General features: G+C 51.6%; 3 protein-coding genes across 3 annotated transcripts; 2 read left to right on the plus strand and 1 right to left on the minus strand.

Annotated features, from left to right (window-relative positions):
* Window positions 1–6,006: 6,006 nt before the first annotated feature.
* ACET3X_000900 (uncharacterized protein) lies at window positions 6,007–7,496 on the minus strand (the record flags this gene model as incomplete). Its single annotated transcript, XM_069448247.1, has 5 exons — window positions 6,007–6,291; window positions 6,379–7,007; window positions 7,062–7,114; window positions 7,168–7,369; window positions 7,457–7,496. 5 exons carry the CDS (start codon window positions 7,494–7,496, stop codon window positions 6,007–6,009), a joined length of 1,209 nt encoding a protein of 402 aa, XP_069311142.1.
* A 479-nt stretch (window positions 7,497–7,975) lies between these two features.
* Window positions 7,976–9,468, plus strand: ACET3X_000901 (uncharacterized protein; the record flags this gene model as incomplete). The annotated part of the gene is made up of 2 exons (XM_069448248.1): window positions 7,976–8,914; window positions 8,995–9,468. The coding sequence occupies 2 exons, from the start codon at window positions 7,976–7,978 to the stop codon at window positions 9,466–9,468; spliced, it is 1,413 nt and encodes a 470-aa protein (XP_069311143.1).
* Window positions 9,469–11,374: 1,906 nt separating this feature from the next.
* Window positions 11,375–15,464, plus strand: ACET3X_000902 (uncharacterized protein; the record flags this gene model as incomplete). Its single annotated transcript, XM_069448250.1, has 6 exons — window positions 11,375–11,820; window positions 11,987–13,424; window positions 13,479–14,167; window positions 14,897–15,059; window positions 15,113–15,247; window positions 15,297–15,464. 6 exons carry the CDS (start codon window positions 11,375–11,377, stop codon window positions 15,462–15,464), a joined length of 3,039 nt encoding a protein of 1,012 aa, XP_069311144.1.
* Window positions 15,465–15,660: the final 196 nt, after the last annotated feature.

Below are 15,660 nucleotides of genomic sequence, written 5' to 3' on the forward strand. Positions count from 1 at the left end.
GTGACCGAGGGTGAAAGTTGGGGGAAGCGGATGATGGGGGGCTCGGATATATGTTTGGATCAACTAGGCGGGCGTGTGGGGGTCGACTGATGGCCGTCAGGGCTGTCTGTGCTGACGCGGGCGAGGATATGCCGGAGCAAGCGCAGAAAGAAACGCGGTGCGCCAGTGCGGCTTGGCTTCCTTCGGGGGGCGCTCGAGTCGTGGAGACGTATCAAGAAATGCGGGTCCTTGAACGCTTGCGTGATGACTTGCGGAGAGGAGCGTGCGGCGGGTGCAGGGAGCTGCTGGAGCGAGACTCGAGCGCGTCCGACGCCTTTTTGGGCGAGAGCGGGTGAGATGGGGGATGGGAGGTGACGGCGCAGTGGCTAGCGGAACCTGCCTTGGGCCGATGCTGCTTTTGATGGCTCAGTCCCCGGTGGTGGAGCGGCGGCAATACTTGGTTGAGCGCACGATGCAATTTGCAATTGCGAGAATTCTGCAGCTGAAATTTTGCAGCGGTGAGTGTCGGCGAGAGGTTGCAGGTGGCTACGTGAGGCTGTGTGGACTGAGGGTACAGCGTGTATGAGCAGCAGACCGGGGGCCCCCAAACACGCCTGGGGGGCAGCAACAATTCAAGTGGGCGTAAGTGAGCAGAGTGAGGCAGCCGGGCGGCACGTCAGATGGTGCTACGTTGCTACGTTGCTGCGGAGAGTGTGGGTGGGCTATGCTATGCTATGCTATGCTATACCGTGCGAGCGACCGACGCCGCGAAGCTGGGGGAGACTGATAAGGAGACGGCGGCGGGCTTTGTATGGGGTGCTGGAGACGTCACACATCTGGGGTTTGTTTGTGCTCCCACATGTCCTCGATGTGCCTCCCTCAGCTGCCATGCCATGCCATAGCCGCTCCTTCCCCTCGTGGTTACGACTCCTCCGTTCCTGCCCCCTCGGCGTACACGGCGTGAGGCGAGCCAGACAAGATAGATGCCTACACCACAACACTACGTACAAGCTGCGGGACCACGACTGCTGCCCATTCACCCACCCTCAGGGGTCCACGCATGCAAGCCCCCCAAAGCCTGACGATGCACTGAGACAGGTCTGCACTCACATGTCTGCACTCACATCATCCCAGCTCTTGTCGACTTGTGCTGAGCGCTTCCGCACCTTCTCCTCCACCCATTGGCCTGGTCACTTGACCAATAACACTCTCCAACACACTCCCCGATTTACCCCCTGGCTTTGTTCGCGTTGCACCGCAGCCGGGGCGCTGATCAAGGACGCTTTCATGGCTGTGGGGGAATGAATTCCTGGGGTACGGCAGGCACAGCACGCAGTGTTGAGCCACCGTCTCCCACCCAAGAACACCCCTCGCTCCAGTGCACTCACACAGCATCGCAATATCTCTCGCATCATCTACCAGCACATGCCAGGAGGGGTCCGTTGAGCTCCGTGCTACCGAGCCGGCCACTTTGCCTTATACTACGGGCCGCCTTCAATGCGTCGTCCCGGCCTGTGCACACACACACACCCAGACAAGATTCAGATGAAGCTCGAGTCGGTGAACCAACGCAGGGCGAGGGCGATCTCTGCCGAGAAGTGCCCAACACTGACGATGCATCGGCAAAAGGAAAAACATGGCTTCACCATCAGCTCATACTGCGCGACCAATTTTTCCAACTTTATCGCTGCCCCTCGGTGACTCGTGTTGGTCTCCGCCTCGGTCCCGCAGCCCATCTCCGCTGCTAATTGTCTCCAACGCGAGCCATGTTCTCCTTACCCCTGTGCTTGGCCTTTCAGTAGATCGTGGGGGACTCTGCAACGGACCGGCTGTCCCGAGCATTATGACGCCCACTTCCTTGGTATTGTTGCCTATGTGAGAACAGCTTAGCTGCTGTAGCCACATCCCTTGGAGTCGCCGATACTTCGCAGGGCACTGTTGCAAATGCTACGCTGCAATCTCATTTCGGATCCGCTATTCTTATCTATTGTTCGACAAATTTTTGAGTACTGCTAGTCTCTCGATAGCTCGCCCCGCTTTGGCGACGCTTCCTCCGAGCATACGCCTATGCCGAGCCGACAGAAATTTCTCGCGCCAGCACGACTCTCTCTGCGATAAACGTGGCCTCGGAGATTCTCGGAACGTTTTTGTGCTGGAGCCGGGGCTCCGCTCAATACAACCTCGGTGACGTATTAGCCGCTTCTGCACCTCCGATATGCAAGGTACGCCTTCGTAGAAGCTTTCATGGAAGCACTGTCCCTCCACAAAGTACTAGACCCGAAACCTCTGATTTATGCCGACGTTCTCCCAACACGCGTTTCACCTGTGAATAGAACGGCAAAACGTTGACTAAGATACAGTTTCATGGTTTGTTAGCCGGCCTCTGGTCTAGTTCCCAGCCATGTGCGACGGTTGCTCGACGTCGGCCGGAACGTAAAGATTCCAATTCTGCTAGCGACAGCTGTTCGCGCAGTGGAACTATTGCTGCAAAGGTTTTACGTTCTCGTCGCCCACCAAGACCTGATACCAGGCTTGAATCTCCAGGGTACCTCCGGCCCATTATACTGACGTATTTCGCAAATTTGGAAGACTAGGTTACGCGTCCAAATCCGCAATACCCGATTGTACCGGTTGATCCACGGTCGGGCTCTGGGGCCCCGCACCGTTGACAGTGGCCATGGATCGAGACGAGGTGACGGCGATCCAGGGGCTTGTTTCAATGACACCGCCACCTCATCAAACCCAATGTGCTCTGCTCAATCATACTGTAGCGATATTGTCCTTTGTTGCTCAACATCAGGCTGTCATTGTCGATGATGAACACAATATCCAACACTGTGAAGGGTCTATGTACTTTGCCAAGCCTTGGTGGCAATTTCAGTGCACAGATGGTGGAACGGCTTACGAATGATGCATGTTGCCGGGGACATTGTATGCAACAATGGCGAGATGGGATGTTCTTTAATGCAGTCAACCACCACGAACGACTGCCTATGCACGTGTTGACCCTACGCTATGTCAGACTGCCATCTCGACAAGTCCCCAAAAAGATTCATCCTGCAATGTCCGGCTACCGCGCTCGACAAAGTCAACACTTCAACTCTGACAAGTGTTGGACACGAGACGAGCCCATAGGTTCCAGGCATTAACGCGTCACGATGATCCAACATCACCCCTCATAGATCTTCGCAGCTACGATCACAATTTCTGGGGACAATCAATCGGATGCAACCCGCGGGTGAAAGGATAGTGTGTCGATCTGCCTCTAGTCCCGGGGAGATTCTCGTCGCGCCAGGATGATCGCATCTTCTGAGACCGGGGTTAGCATAGGTCATATCATCATATTTGAACAATTGTGAAGCCTTTATTAGCTGTATAATGATGACGATCAAAGAAGAATTTGATTCATGGCGGAACTTCCCAGGCCCCAAGACGACCGGAAGAGGTTCCCGACCAACAGAATGGGACACCTTGCGGTCATGGTAATAAGATTTACAGATTATGATAGCAGTAGCTCCGGCTTGGTCTGCTCGCCATCACATGTGCTTTCTGCACCTGAAGTCGCATTAGAGACAAACTATGTCGGATCCGCATGGTGTCTTGTCTCCGTGCCCATGATTACGTCGATGCACATATGTGGGTCATGAACGATATTCGTTTATCTGGCCACGCAGTAAAGGGTCTCATCTTGTGTCTGCGCTGTCGTGCAACGAATCCATCTAATGCCAAAAGAATTATACATGAGATGACCTATTCATCTGCGTACGACTATATCGTTTCTAACCACGGGGGATGTAAACCCACTGAGCAGAAGATTACACAGATGTCAATTCTTATCTCAAGCTCCTATCCAAATTTGGCACTGAGCAAAAGTGACTGTGCCGGAGTTGGTATGCCCGTGTACGTGAGAAATGAGATACAGACTTGGTAAACTCTGCTGTGAGAGGAACACAGCTTTGGACTGTTCGCTTTTGTGAGCAAGTATGACTGCACTATACACACGCGTGCTATTGCTTCCACAGACCAGAAAGGAGCAACACTCTTCGCCTTTACGTCAATATCATGCTCCTTCCTCAGACGCCACTACAGCCTCTTATATGCTCCCTGTTAAAACTCATCCAGCCTCAACTAGGGAAGTATGAAGTTGTGAGACTTTATAAAGCGACCAGGTGTATCTATTCCGAAAGCATAATGAAGTTTCTTTGCGGACTGGTCTCTGTCGTATCAAGTGGACACACGGTAAGGACATCCGGACAATCTCGTCGTGTTTCAAGCCTCCAAGTATACATGTCGACGACGAATTCCGTGTATAATTAGTGTTATAGAGAGAAAGTTCAGGCTCCAGAGTCCTCAGTACGGCAGCACTTGCCACCATGTCTATTCATGGCCGCAGTCCACTACAGCATACACCATGTACAAGAATGTACAATGCCAGCCTCGCTACTCCCCTTTGTTCCTCCATTCTCTCTTTCTCTCTCGGATACGCTTACCCGATCTACATTCCCGTTACGTACGCGTGCTATCCCTCTCCACACCTCCTTCCACAGTCAAACGCACAGCGTCGAGCCGAATCTCTAAACACCAACATCAGGATCAATACGCGATCCCCACATTAGGCGTCCAGCGAAGCGAAGATCATGTTCCTTAGGCGGCTCGGCCCCCAGTACACCGAGTGACAATCGCAAGCCAGGGCCGCGAATGCCGTCTCTTTACACAACCTCCGCTTCTGTCGAGGAAAAGGATCAACGGCAGGCGATAAGAAGTGGTGTCTTTGCGGAGAAGCGTGGGGAAACAGTGACATCGCAAGGCTAATACTAAAGCAAGAACATTCTGTATCTGGTAGTTAAGCGAGGTCCTAGTTGCTGTGAAGCCGACGGTATGCGATGGAGGTGTTACTGCCTGGCTTTGGGATGGTGCAACAGATAGCGATCACCGTAGAAAGATCAGATGCTCATCTCTTGTGGAGTTCGTGTGGCTCATCGGCGGCGGGAAAGAACATTTAGCGTTTGTTCATGTATGCGCTCTTCGCGACAGAGTAGTGTATTGGGTGTCCGCTTACTGTGAAGTCGGGGTCGAAGATAGGTGCTTCCCCGGTGAATACGTGTAGTGTGTCGTGCACCTGTGGGGTAGTCAAGTGGCCTTGTATAAGTGGCTTGTTATGATACCATTACCGCACCTTCACAGCCTGCTATTGCGGTCTTCTCCTATCATGTTGTCAGGTGGTCTCACCATGTGTGCATCCACATGCATCCGGAACCTGAAACGAGCAAGTTTGTGGCAGACCCCCACGCTCGGTCGACACACCAACCCCGCTGACCCCGGACTCGCGAAGCGTCCAGCCATCCTCATCCAAAAGAAGCACGAATTCTGCCGGCGAGAAACCCAGGGCTTTGGGTCTGTGGGTGCTTCCCCGATCCCTGTGCGCAGCTCGTGTGCACCGAAGGTCTGGGGTGACGCATGCACGTGTGAAGGCTGATTAGTTTCTTATTATGGAATGCGTATGTGCTTTTTGTTGCTTTTCGTGGATACCGCTAGTGTGGCAATGAAACCCCCAAGGCTCTGCGTCTAGACCTGCTCGAAGGGATGACGAATGCGGAGCAAATTTACCGCCGGAAGAATACATACAATGTCCGAGCTGAATTATGCGAATAGGAGAATGTCGAACCATGACGCGGAGAGACACTTGGCTGCCAATGTCAGTGCGCTTCGAATGCGGGCGGATTAATGCGGAGACGGGGTGTGGGTGTTCTCCATCCCAGGGTGTCTGGACAACCCCACACGGCTGAATAGCGAAACCCGTCCCATGGGCTCACGGCCCTGTGTTGTCCGTCTGAACGTGGATCTGTATCTTGATTGGAAAGTTGTGTCAGTTTTGGGTGTCTTGTACACAACGAGAAGTTGGAGACATACGAGCTTATCCCAGATGTAAGCAGAGCTTCTCCGATAAGCAACGCGCGTCGCGACAAATCAAAGACACGGCAGAACTTGGCGTCGGCCGAAGGGTAGGGCGGAATCATCTTTCTGGAATCAGACTGTAGATGTCCGTGTCGCCCTCTTTTTGTGGCCCTCTGCGACGACATCTAGGCGTTGTCCTGCACTGTTGTCCTCATCAACAGGTGCTTCATCCATCATCAGCCCCTCAGTGGCGACTTCGTCGTCTTCAATCCAGCCATAGAGCTCATCGGAATTCGGCTCTGCAGCGACATGCTCATCAATCTCGGCAAAAGGTCTTTTAGGCGGTCTGTCTTCTGCTGGACCATAAATGGGGGCTGTGATATCGTCGGCCGCCACGTTCATGTCGCATAGACCAACCTGTGTAGCGTCAGCGGGAGATGATCATGGCGGACGTTGGAGCGCATCTTGGTAAATGAAGGCTCTGAAGGTAATATATTGACGCACATGGTCGATGGTGAAGGGTACAACGTTGCCAACACCCCCTTCTTCTGCCAGAGCTACGCCATTCGCCTTGACTAGGCCAGCAAACCGGGCTTTCTGCAATCTGTCGGCGTCTACCTTGTTTCTGGCTTTCCCAAGCCGGAGCCAATCTCTGAAAAGGACCAGACGAGTGGAAACACCATTCTCCCATTCAACGCCTGATATTGCGGGTACCAAGACTGCGCGCGAAGCACCACGGATGCGTGTGATGGTCTGGCTTGTAACAAGCAGTGCGATGTCGTGCAGCGCAGCAAACTTAGTGAAGGCGGCTATCAAGTCGTTGACGACAGTGTATCGACGTCCCGCAGCCCACCTGGCCTGCTCTGTCCTATTCTTGGGCATGCGGTCGTCAACATTGCGGGGGTAGGCGTTGTCGACGAGGGTAGCGAGAGAGTCGATGACGACCAGGCTAGTATTTTGCGGGGGAAAGGCGGCGGGAGCATGCACGAAGAGTGCCAGGAGGTGTGCAAGCGTTGGCACAGGAAGGTAGTGGAAGTGGCTACGAAGTTCCTCTGGAGAGACGTCAGGCGCATCGGGGCGTGAAGCGAGCATGTCCTCGACGCGGTGCTTGACCAGGGGCGCACCGGCAGCATCTGCAAGCAATTAGTCGCTGTGCCCAACAGCCAGAGCTGGCTCAATATACACACCGAGCCACACTACTCGCTGGCGCTCGCGTAGGGCAGAGACTGCAGCCTGTATCCTTGATGTCTTCAGTCACCGTCTCTCTGGAAGCCGTGACGCAGGCACATTTACCCAAATGCTGTCTTGCCGGCTCCGGACGGGCCGAAGACCTCAGTCACCTTCCCACGCATATATCCGCCCGAGACATGGTGGCCCGGTAGGCTCGGCGGGGAAAGGACCTTGTCGAGCTGCGGCATGCCCGTTGACACAGCGCGGGCTCCGCGGGCATGGAGGCTTTGGAGGGCTTGGGATGCCGACACCGTGGGCAGTCTATCTGCTGCAGCGTGAGTCTCTTAATTTACATGTGTGTGTGTGTGTGTATGTGTGTGTGAGTGTGAGGGAGAGAGAGGCAGTTGCGTACGCGACGAGGGGGAGAGCTGCGATGCTTGCTGGCTAGCCATGGTGAGTCGTGTCGTGGTTTGCGATTGAGTCTCAGCAGTTTAACTTTGTGGTGTAAAAGTCTCGTGACCTCGCGTTCACGCGCATGACGTCTCGCGTGCCTTGACGTGTCGTGTGCGCAACGGGGTGTGCAAGAAAGGTGTCAACTCAGGACGCGTGGTGGTGTGCAAGTTATTTCGTCACGAGCAACAGCGAACCGCGGTTCATGACTCGCCCGCCCCTCCCCACTTCATCATCCCATGCTTTCTCACTCTTGTGCCCATCTCGTGTCAACAGAGTATACAGCCACACGGCCTCGAGCTACCTGCTCCTTCATACTCATACGAGGACACCTGCCCTCTGCGTCCTAGCGTCAACCAATTTGCTCGGGCTTGTACCTTGGCGTGTCTTCACGATAAGAGCCGCATCCTCAGGCTCATCTTCCCCTTGTGAACACGCGACACTTCCTTCTTCCGGAGACGACGTGAACAATTACGACAGCATGGCGCCAAATGCCGAGGATACGCTCACTGGCACCAACGAAATACTGCAGGAAGCGGGCAGCAACATGTCGCTCCAGGCAATCCTCATCACCACCGTGTCATGTATCGCACCTGTAATACTTCTACTCCTTCTGGCCGCCCTCAAAACATCAACATCACTGCCACCACCAGCTGGCTGTAGAAAACTGGGCATCCGAGGACGCAGTAACCTGGAAGATCAGTACTCGAAAAGATATGCCAAGGGCGGCGACCCCACCCCAGAAAAGCCATGGACGGTCAAGGCACTCTTTGTCTACCCGCTGAAATCAGGGGCACCTGTCGAATTGGATAAGAGTAACATCGATCATACTGGGCTAAAGTATGACCGCCAATTTACGCTTGCTCAACAAGTCACGAGTTTGCCAACGCTTGACGGAAAGGTCACTAGTGAATGGCACTTCATGACCCAAAGAAAGTTCCCTCGCCTTGCCAAAGTCGAGACTGAGATTTGGGTACCTGACCCTTCAGCAAGAGGCTACAAAGAAGATGGAGAATGGGTCAAGAGCGACGGATGCCTAACAATCCGATTTCCCTTTTCTCCTGACACAGATTTCACAATGGAAGGCTTAATAAACTACGGAAAGATCATGCTAGCGAAGTTAAGCGGAAAATCGGAGCCGACGCTGGAGTTCAGATTACCATTCAATCCCCCACAAGAAAGAATACAGGAAAAGGGATATCGAAATGAAGTTGTGCACATCTGGAAGGACAACCCAGTAGCACTCAATGTTAGCTCGGAAATTGATCGCGAGGTATTCGAGAAGCTGAGGTATACTCTTGGTGCGGCAAATCCAATTGCGCTATTCAGAATCGATGCGAATGCGTATCGGGAGGTACACAAATGCGCGCCTAAGAAGGAAGATGTTGGTTTTGAGACGGTCATCGGAATGCATGACTCGGTATGTGCGGACCTTTCTAGCAGCGGCATCCTTGTACCACCCACGAGCATACGTCAAGCTTGTTGCTAATGATTTGACAGTACCCTGTTCATATCATCAACCTCGCCTCTGTCCACGACGTAGCGTCCAAGCTTCCCAATTCCTCTACTGATTTTGGGGAAATCTGGCAGAGACGTCTTACTCTCCTTGACGCCCTACGCTTTCGCGCAAACATCTACGTCACTGGGCCCCCTGCTTTTGCTGAGGACGACTGGAAGAAAGCGAAGCTTACTTCGTCCAATTCTACATCCTCGGTAGACATGCACATCTCGTGTCGGACAACAAGATGCAAATTGCCAAACGTGGACCCAAAAACCGGCATAGCCGACAAGAACGAGCCACTGACTACATTGAGGAGTTACAGAATCATTGACGAAGGATCCAAGAATGCCTGTTTGGGTATGCAAGTCACCCCATTAAATGTGGGAACTGTCGCAATAGGGGACAGAATCGAAGTGCTAGAAACTGGAAAGCATTTCTTCGACGGAGGCAAGGGGGACAAGGTTGTCGGTTGAGTGGTTCCAGAAGCCTATAGGCGGCTGAAGTGATCCGAATTACTCAATATTGCTCCAGTATGTCCGTCACACAAACCCCTCATCAACTCTAATTCATCCGTTGTACGCTCTACCCCACCTGCAACGATGGCTTCTTAGATCATCAGCCAACCCCATTTCTTCCCCCAATCTTCTTCCATTCGCCAACCACTCGGGTCCCAACACGCACATCCCACCTCGATAGTAAAACTCGGCATAGTAAAGAAGTCCTTACACAGCTCCTCTTCATCCACCACACCTCTCAGTCTTATCAAACTATCCCGCATCCGTGGAAACGGTAACCGATCAATCCATCGTGGATGCACAATCATCTGTTGTAGCTCTGTGGGATGAAGGGGCAAGGGAATATGCGGCTTTGGCAACGGCGTGCGTGAGGAGTATGATATGGCGCAGGTGATGCCTTGGATATCGCCATTCATATAGAGCGCGGCAAATACGGTCAAGGGAGGGGAGACTTGAACGAGCGGACTTAGAGTGGCGTATGATTCCGGGTACGGTGTGTGTCTCAGATCAGGGTCAAGTATTTCCGAGTCTTGGTTGAATTCCCGAATGAGTGGCTCGTCGGAAGAACCAGATGATGGTAAAAATAGGCCTGAAGTGCTAAGAAGTGCAAATGAGTTATGATCATCATCAAGTGGGGCCTCCAGTGATACAAGGGCTTTCGAGGACGTTGAGTACTCGGCTTGGGCCAGTCGCGCTATTGGTAGGCCGGGATCCAGCTGAGCTTGTCGTAATCGCTGCCCTTTATCTTGAGTTAATATTCTCATAGTGCATATGTGGTAACTCAAACATACGTCGCGCACGTTGTGCTAATCGGTCTTGGATTTGCTTCCTCTTCTTTGCGTCTCGAACGTCTCTCCATTCATCATCCTCAGGATTTGTTCTTCGTACCATGGTATACTACTACGCAGCTTTAGTGTTCCTTTTATGACCTCTCTTTGCTGAAGTGTGTGATTGAACAGGACCTCGGGAGCTGGCGAGAGTGGTTTCATAAGGCGCCCACTACGCTTACAAATGGAAGCATAGACAACAGGATACTGTGCAAATTTGGCGTAGACCTTCCACAAGAGACCATAGTATCAAGGAACTAGAAGAATTATCACCAAAATTCATATTATGCATAATCGATATCTGAAACCCTTGCGCACATTGTTCTGCAAGACTATCACGTACATAGTCGAGCTTTAGAAATGATTCAGGGCTGCTGCGTGTGTCTGCTGAACAAGGATCGATCTGCAGTGTTCGAGAAATCACGAATGCAGGTCATAAACTATTAGTTGATTGGAACAGTTGCTGGTTGCTGCATGGAAAAGATCGATGCCCATTTATGGCATACATCGTCGGTACCTCTCCGTGAACCACTCGGGGTCGTGACGACAGATCGAACATCGCGACCTGATTGGTCGCCAGAAGCCGACGGTTACAGAGGGACATTACACAGCGAGAGGGATATTGGAAGTCAGCCTTGACAACCTTGGAAGGTCTGGGACTGGGCACGGTGCTGCTTAGTCATCGCCGAGGCCCTGGACCCCTGCCATGTCTATTCGGCATTGCTCCTGCTCTAAGATTTTGCATCTCTTGCAGTCGCTTCACAACTTCATGTTTAGCACTCAGTAACGGTTTAGCAACAGCATTCGTCGCCCCTACGTCTCAATGCGTCATCAGTCTCTCAAAATTGTTGTCAGCCACCTATGACGGCTGCACAGCCCATCGGGGGCCAACATGGCTTCCGGGTCGTGAGGCTGAGTTCTCACGCGCATCTCTAGGTGCGAACCTAAGCAGAGCAAACGGGTGCCTTATACATGTGAACTGATTTCACGCTTCTGACATCCTTCGCGTCAAGCCGCGTGTCGAACGATGATGCGGCATGGCGGATCCATTATCCATTACTGCTAGTATCGTTACGCTCTTGCATATCTCTGTCCAAGTGACGGTACTGATCAAACAGTTTCGCGATGAGGTTTTCGCCGTGGATACGACGCTTACGGGCCTTCTCGACGATGTGGACGGGTTCCAGCACGTACTAGAATCGATGAAAGAGACGATCGAGGAAAGCAATAACAAAGAGACTCTACAAGCGACCGGCCATGTGGGTAGCCACTGGAAGAACCTCGCGCGCTCGCTGGAAGACGGTGCGGACGCTCTACAAAAACTGCATGCCACCTTGGACGGGGTCAACAAAAAATCATCGGTACTTGACGCACCACGAAAGCAGCTCAGGTTGAAGAGTGCCTCTGAGCAGATCAGGCGATACCGGGAACAGATCCAAACATCTCACACAGCGATCCAGCTGTCGCTCAGTACAATTATTCTGTGAGTGGATTCTCTAGAGTCGTTACCCCGCTCTCAGCCTGCTCCATGCCATCACGTGGCTGCTGGTACTGCTTGCTTGGCTTGTGCTTGAGCATGTAGCACGAATCAGTGTACCCTTTTATACGTAATGTCTGCTTTGCCGTTCTTATGCTGACACAAGATTCAGCTGGAATCAAGTGACTTTCCAAAGGTCAACTGAGATGATACCAGACAAGGTTGTTCCAACACTGGATAAACTGTACGATGAATTTCGTACGTTTGGTGCTCTTCTCAATGCAAAGATCGAGAAGCTCCAGCATAAAGTTACGGATCAAAACGACACAGATAATTACGAACTTGTGTATATGAACAACCTGCGAGAATGCGTTCGCTCAGCCGCTGATGTCGTCTCGACTGCATCGACAACGCTTAACGCAGATACGAGTGACAAGAACTCCGTTAAAAATGGTTCCGATTTTGGAGACGTATTCGTCAAAGACGCGAACGAACCCATGTTACGTTGGTTTGCCTCGAATACCGTGTACGAATTCGAAGATGTGGAAGCACCTTTGCCTGCTCCATCGGAAGCCGGCACAGGAGATGCGCAAACAGAGTATCAGTCAGATAGTGACTCAGATATTGAGAACGATCTGATCAGATCTCTTTTCAATGAGGGTAGAAAAAGGAAAGACATTGGTGATCTCGAAAGCGCAGTTCGTTACTTCCAGAACTGCCTCACGAGGCTGTCGTCGAACATTAGCTACACATCTCTGACCTCAGCAAAAAGTGCAGTAGTATGTGGAGTGTCGAAGATGGACCTACTCGAATACCTCCTCGATTGCTACTGTCTCCTGGAAGCGTGGAGCAAAGCGAAAGCGATCATGAAAGATAAGCTATCGATTACTGAGCGCCAAGTAGGCAAAAGAGATGAGCTCTATCTACGAGATACCCTACGACTAGCCGAGCTCATGATGAAGAATGGCGAATACGTCGAGGCGCACCTCCAAGCACGGCGGTCACTGCGAGGGTTCAGGAAGCTGGGAAAACAGGGAAATAGTGGTTACGAAGAAAGCTTGGACTTTTTGATTCGGATCTGTAGAACCGAGGGGAAATTGGATGAGGAAGATGCTTATGCAGCTTTGCTGGCAAGCCACGAGAGAAAGACCAAGCGATCAGCTTCATCGCCTAAGGTTAGGCCGCTGTCCCACGTCAGCCCAAAGCTTCAATCAGCTTCAAATCCGGTCTTGGAGGATATCGCTAAAGCAGATCTCGAAGTTTCAGAGCAAGCGCAAGAGATTCTAAACCATATGCTTTCCTTGGGGAGTAACGAAATACCACCGATAGAGACAGAGGACTTGACTGTGCGTTCGCCAGGTGATCTCGAAGTCCAACTGTCTGAGAAATCTCAGTCCTACGATACGGATCAGACCGCGCTGGAAGAGAAAATAGAGTCTGTTGCCGAAAGAGATAAGGCCACATCAGAACAGCAGCCCCTATTTGCCTCAAGACCTGACTCACCTACGGACGGCCAAAGCGTTCAACCGGATCGCGAGACTGAATCTCCATCTGGTGACGATATCGTATCATCGGAACAATACCCGTTGACTTTAGCATCACAAGAGGACGTATGTATGTTGCACACGCTATCTGAAACATGTGGGCTAAGCGTTGTTTCGCAGTTAACAGCTATGCTGACCCCAGTGAACTCTGGAGACCTTTCCAATCTCGAGGGTTGTGAGGCTCAAGCCGCAGCTGCTGAGTTCATTTGCATGCTATACAAGACTGCAGCGAATGAAGCGACCGAGAAAAATTTGAGGACTCCAAGAAAAGATGCTGAATTTCTGAAAGCATGGTGCAATCTGTTCCACGGCCGAGATCCTTACTACTTCTCAGAATGGCATATTGATGGTTATTACTGCATGATCAAAATCAACGATACACACGGCTGTACGGTTTCGGGCCAGAAGACTGAACAAAAGGCAAAAGAAGCTGCTGTGGCCAAAGTGTGTGAGATGTATATCTCTCACGCTGACGAAGTACTCACGCTGGACACAATGACGCAACGCGATCCTGCCTCTGACAAAGAGGTTTTCATCCCCCAAAGTAACTACGAAGACATCGAAACGACCATGGGGTGGGGAGAAGAAGTGGACACCACATTCTATTCCTCAGTTAAAGATACGAACATACCTCATATCACCATATCAGCAGAAACCGACGAAGTTGTCATTGGTAATAGCGAGGCGGCGACACCTACCTCAGAGAAGTCCATAAATTCACCGAAGATGCCGCGCAGTGCATCTGATTCCAAAATACTTCACGACCATGTGACAGGACAAGGGTTTGTCGAGAAGTTTCTAGCAAGGTCGTACGCCGCATTGAAAGGGACTAGAACACATCAAAACGATGTTGCAAGCATCTCGACAAGTCCGTCACACGATATGGAAGCCCAATGGACTCCTGGTGACGTTCATCTAGCAACTTCTGCGGAGGTATGTTTATATTGCGATAAGGATCTGTCCGAACTCCCCATTCATTCGCAACATGAACACAGAGATGGTGCATGTACACTTCCTACCTCGACCACAAGTGTCTCGAATTCCATCAAGGCCAATTCTTCCTTGGGCCTATCTAGAGACGATACCTCAGCTCATCTCATCAGTAACCTCGACGTGGCCACTTCTGCAAATCAATCCTCCCAATCTCAATACGTCGGCCAGGAGTTGATTACAACAGTGTCTCCTGTAGCACTTCAGCCTTCCTCCTTGAGCAACTCTACCGCACTAGAAGGCACATGGGCATGCAACGAATGCAAATCAGACCTTCTTCAGTACATGAGTGAAAGTCATTGTCGCTCATGTTTTGCCAACAGAAACGATCGTTGTCCCAGCTCAGCTAACGATTTTGAGCGTCAACTACATGATCGCCATCAGACGCACTTGAGTTTGCCAAACTTGAATGCACCCAAAGGTGCGATAATACGACGGAAGGTGATATTACTAGGAGATACATTATGTGGCAAGACATTCCTCGCAAGTGCCTGGAGTCAAGGGAATGTTCCAGAAGAAGATACACCTGTGATCAACCACTTCATCAGGTCTACAAAGATTAGGGATCGTCAAATCGAGCTTGTCATATGGGATAACACCGGCAGAGAGGGTTATGAGATGATGCGCCGCCTCTCATACGAGGATGCGCACATAGTGTTGATCTGCTTCGACATCAGCGATCCAGACTCGTTTGAGAATATTGACTACATGGTATGTTCAGAAAAGCGGCGAAAGTATGCCTGTATAGGAACTGACGATAGTAGTGGAGCGCTGAAGCGAACGAGTACCTCCGCGATTTGCCCAAGATACTTGTTGGGTGCAAGAAGGACCTCCGCAACGACAGTGTGAAACTTGGTAGCTTGCACCGCCAAAATTTGATACCAATATCTCCATATGCAGTAAGTTTGGAACTACTGGGCGTGCGTCTAACACTAACACTGGCTACAGGCTGACCGGCTTGCAATAAAGATACAGGCTCTAGCGTACTTCGAAACATCGGCCACCAAAAGGCAAGGCCTCTCTGAGCTCTTCGACTATGTAGCTGAGGCTGCTTTGAGAACGGTTCCGAAGTCCAAGACGAGTGGTATAAGAAAGGTTCTGTCAAGGGGGATATAGGGCAAAAACTTCAAGATAAGGCGGTGCCGAATTAGTCTTTGTTACATATCCTCCCGAGTTTCAGTGTGCTATGGGAAGCTACAAGAGCGCGGTTATTGCTGCAGAGCGTCCGAACGATCGAAATAGCGACATCGCCGCCATATCAGCACCGTTCGCGTTCTAAATCGAGACATGTCCATGGAGGAATAAACTCATG

This window comes from Alternaria dauci, chromosome 1 (assembly GCF_042100115.1).
Source record: "Alternaria dauci strain A2016 chromosome 1, whole genome shotgun sequence".
In the NCBI taxonomy this organism is placed as follows: Eukaryota; Fungi; Ascomycota; class Dothideomycetes; order Pleosporales; family Pleosporaceae; genus Alternaria; species Alternaria dauci.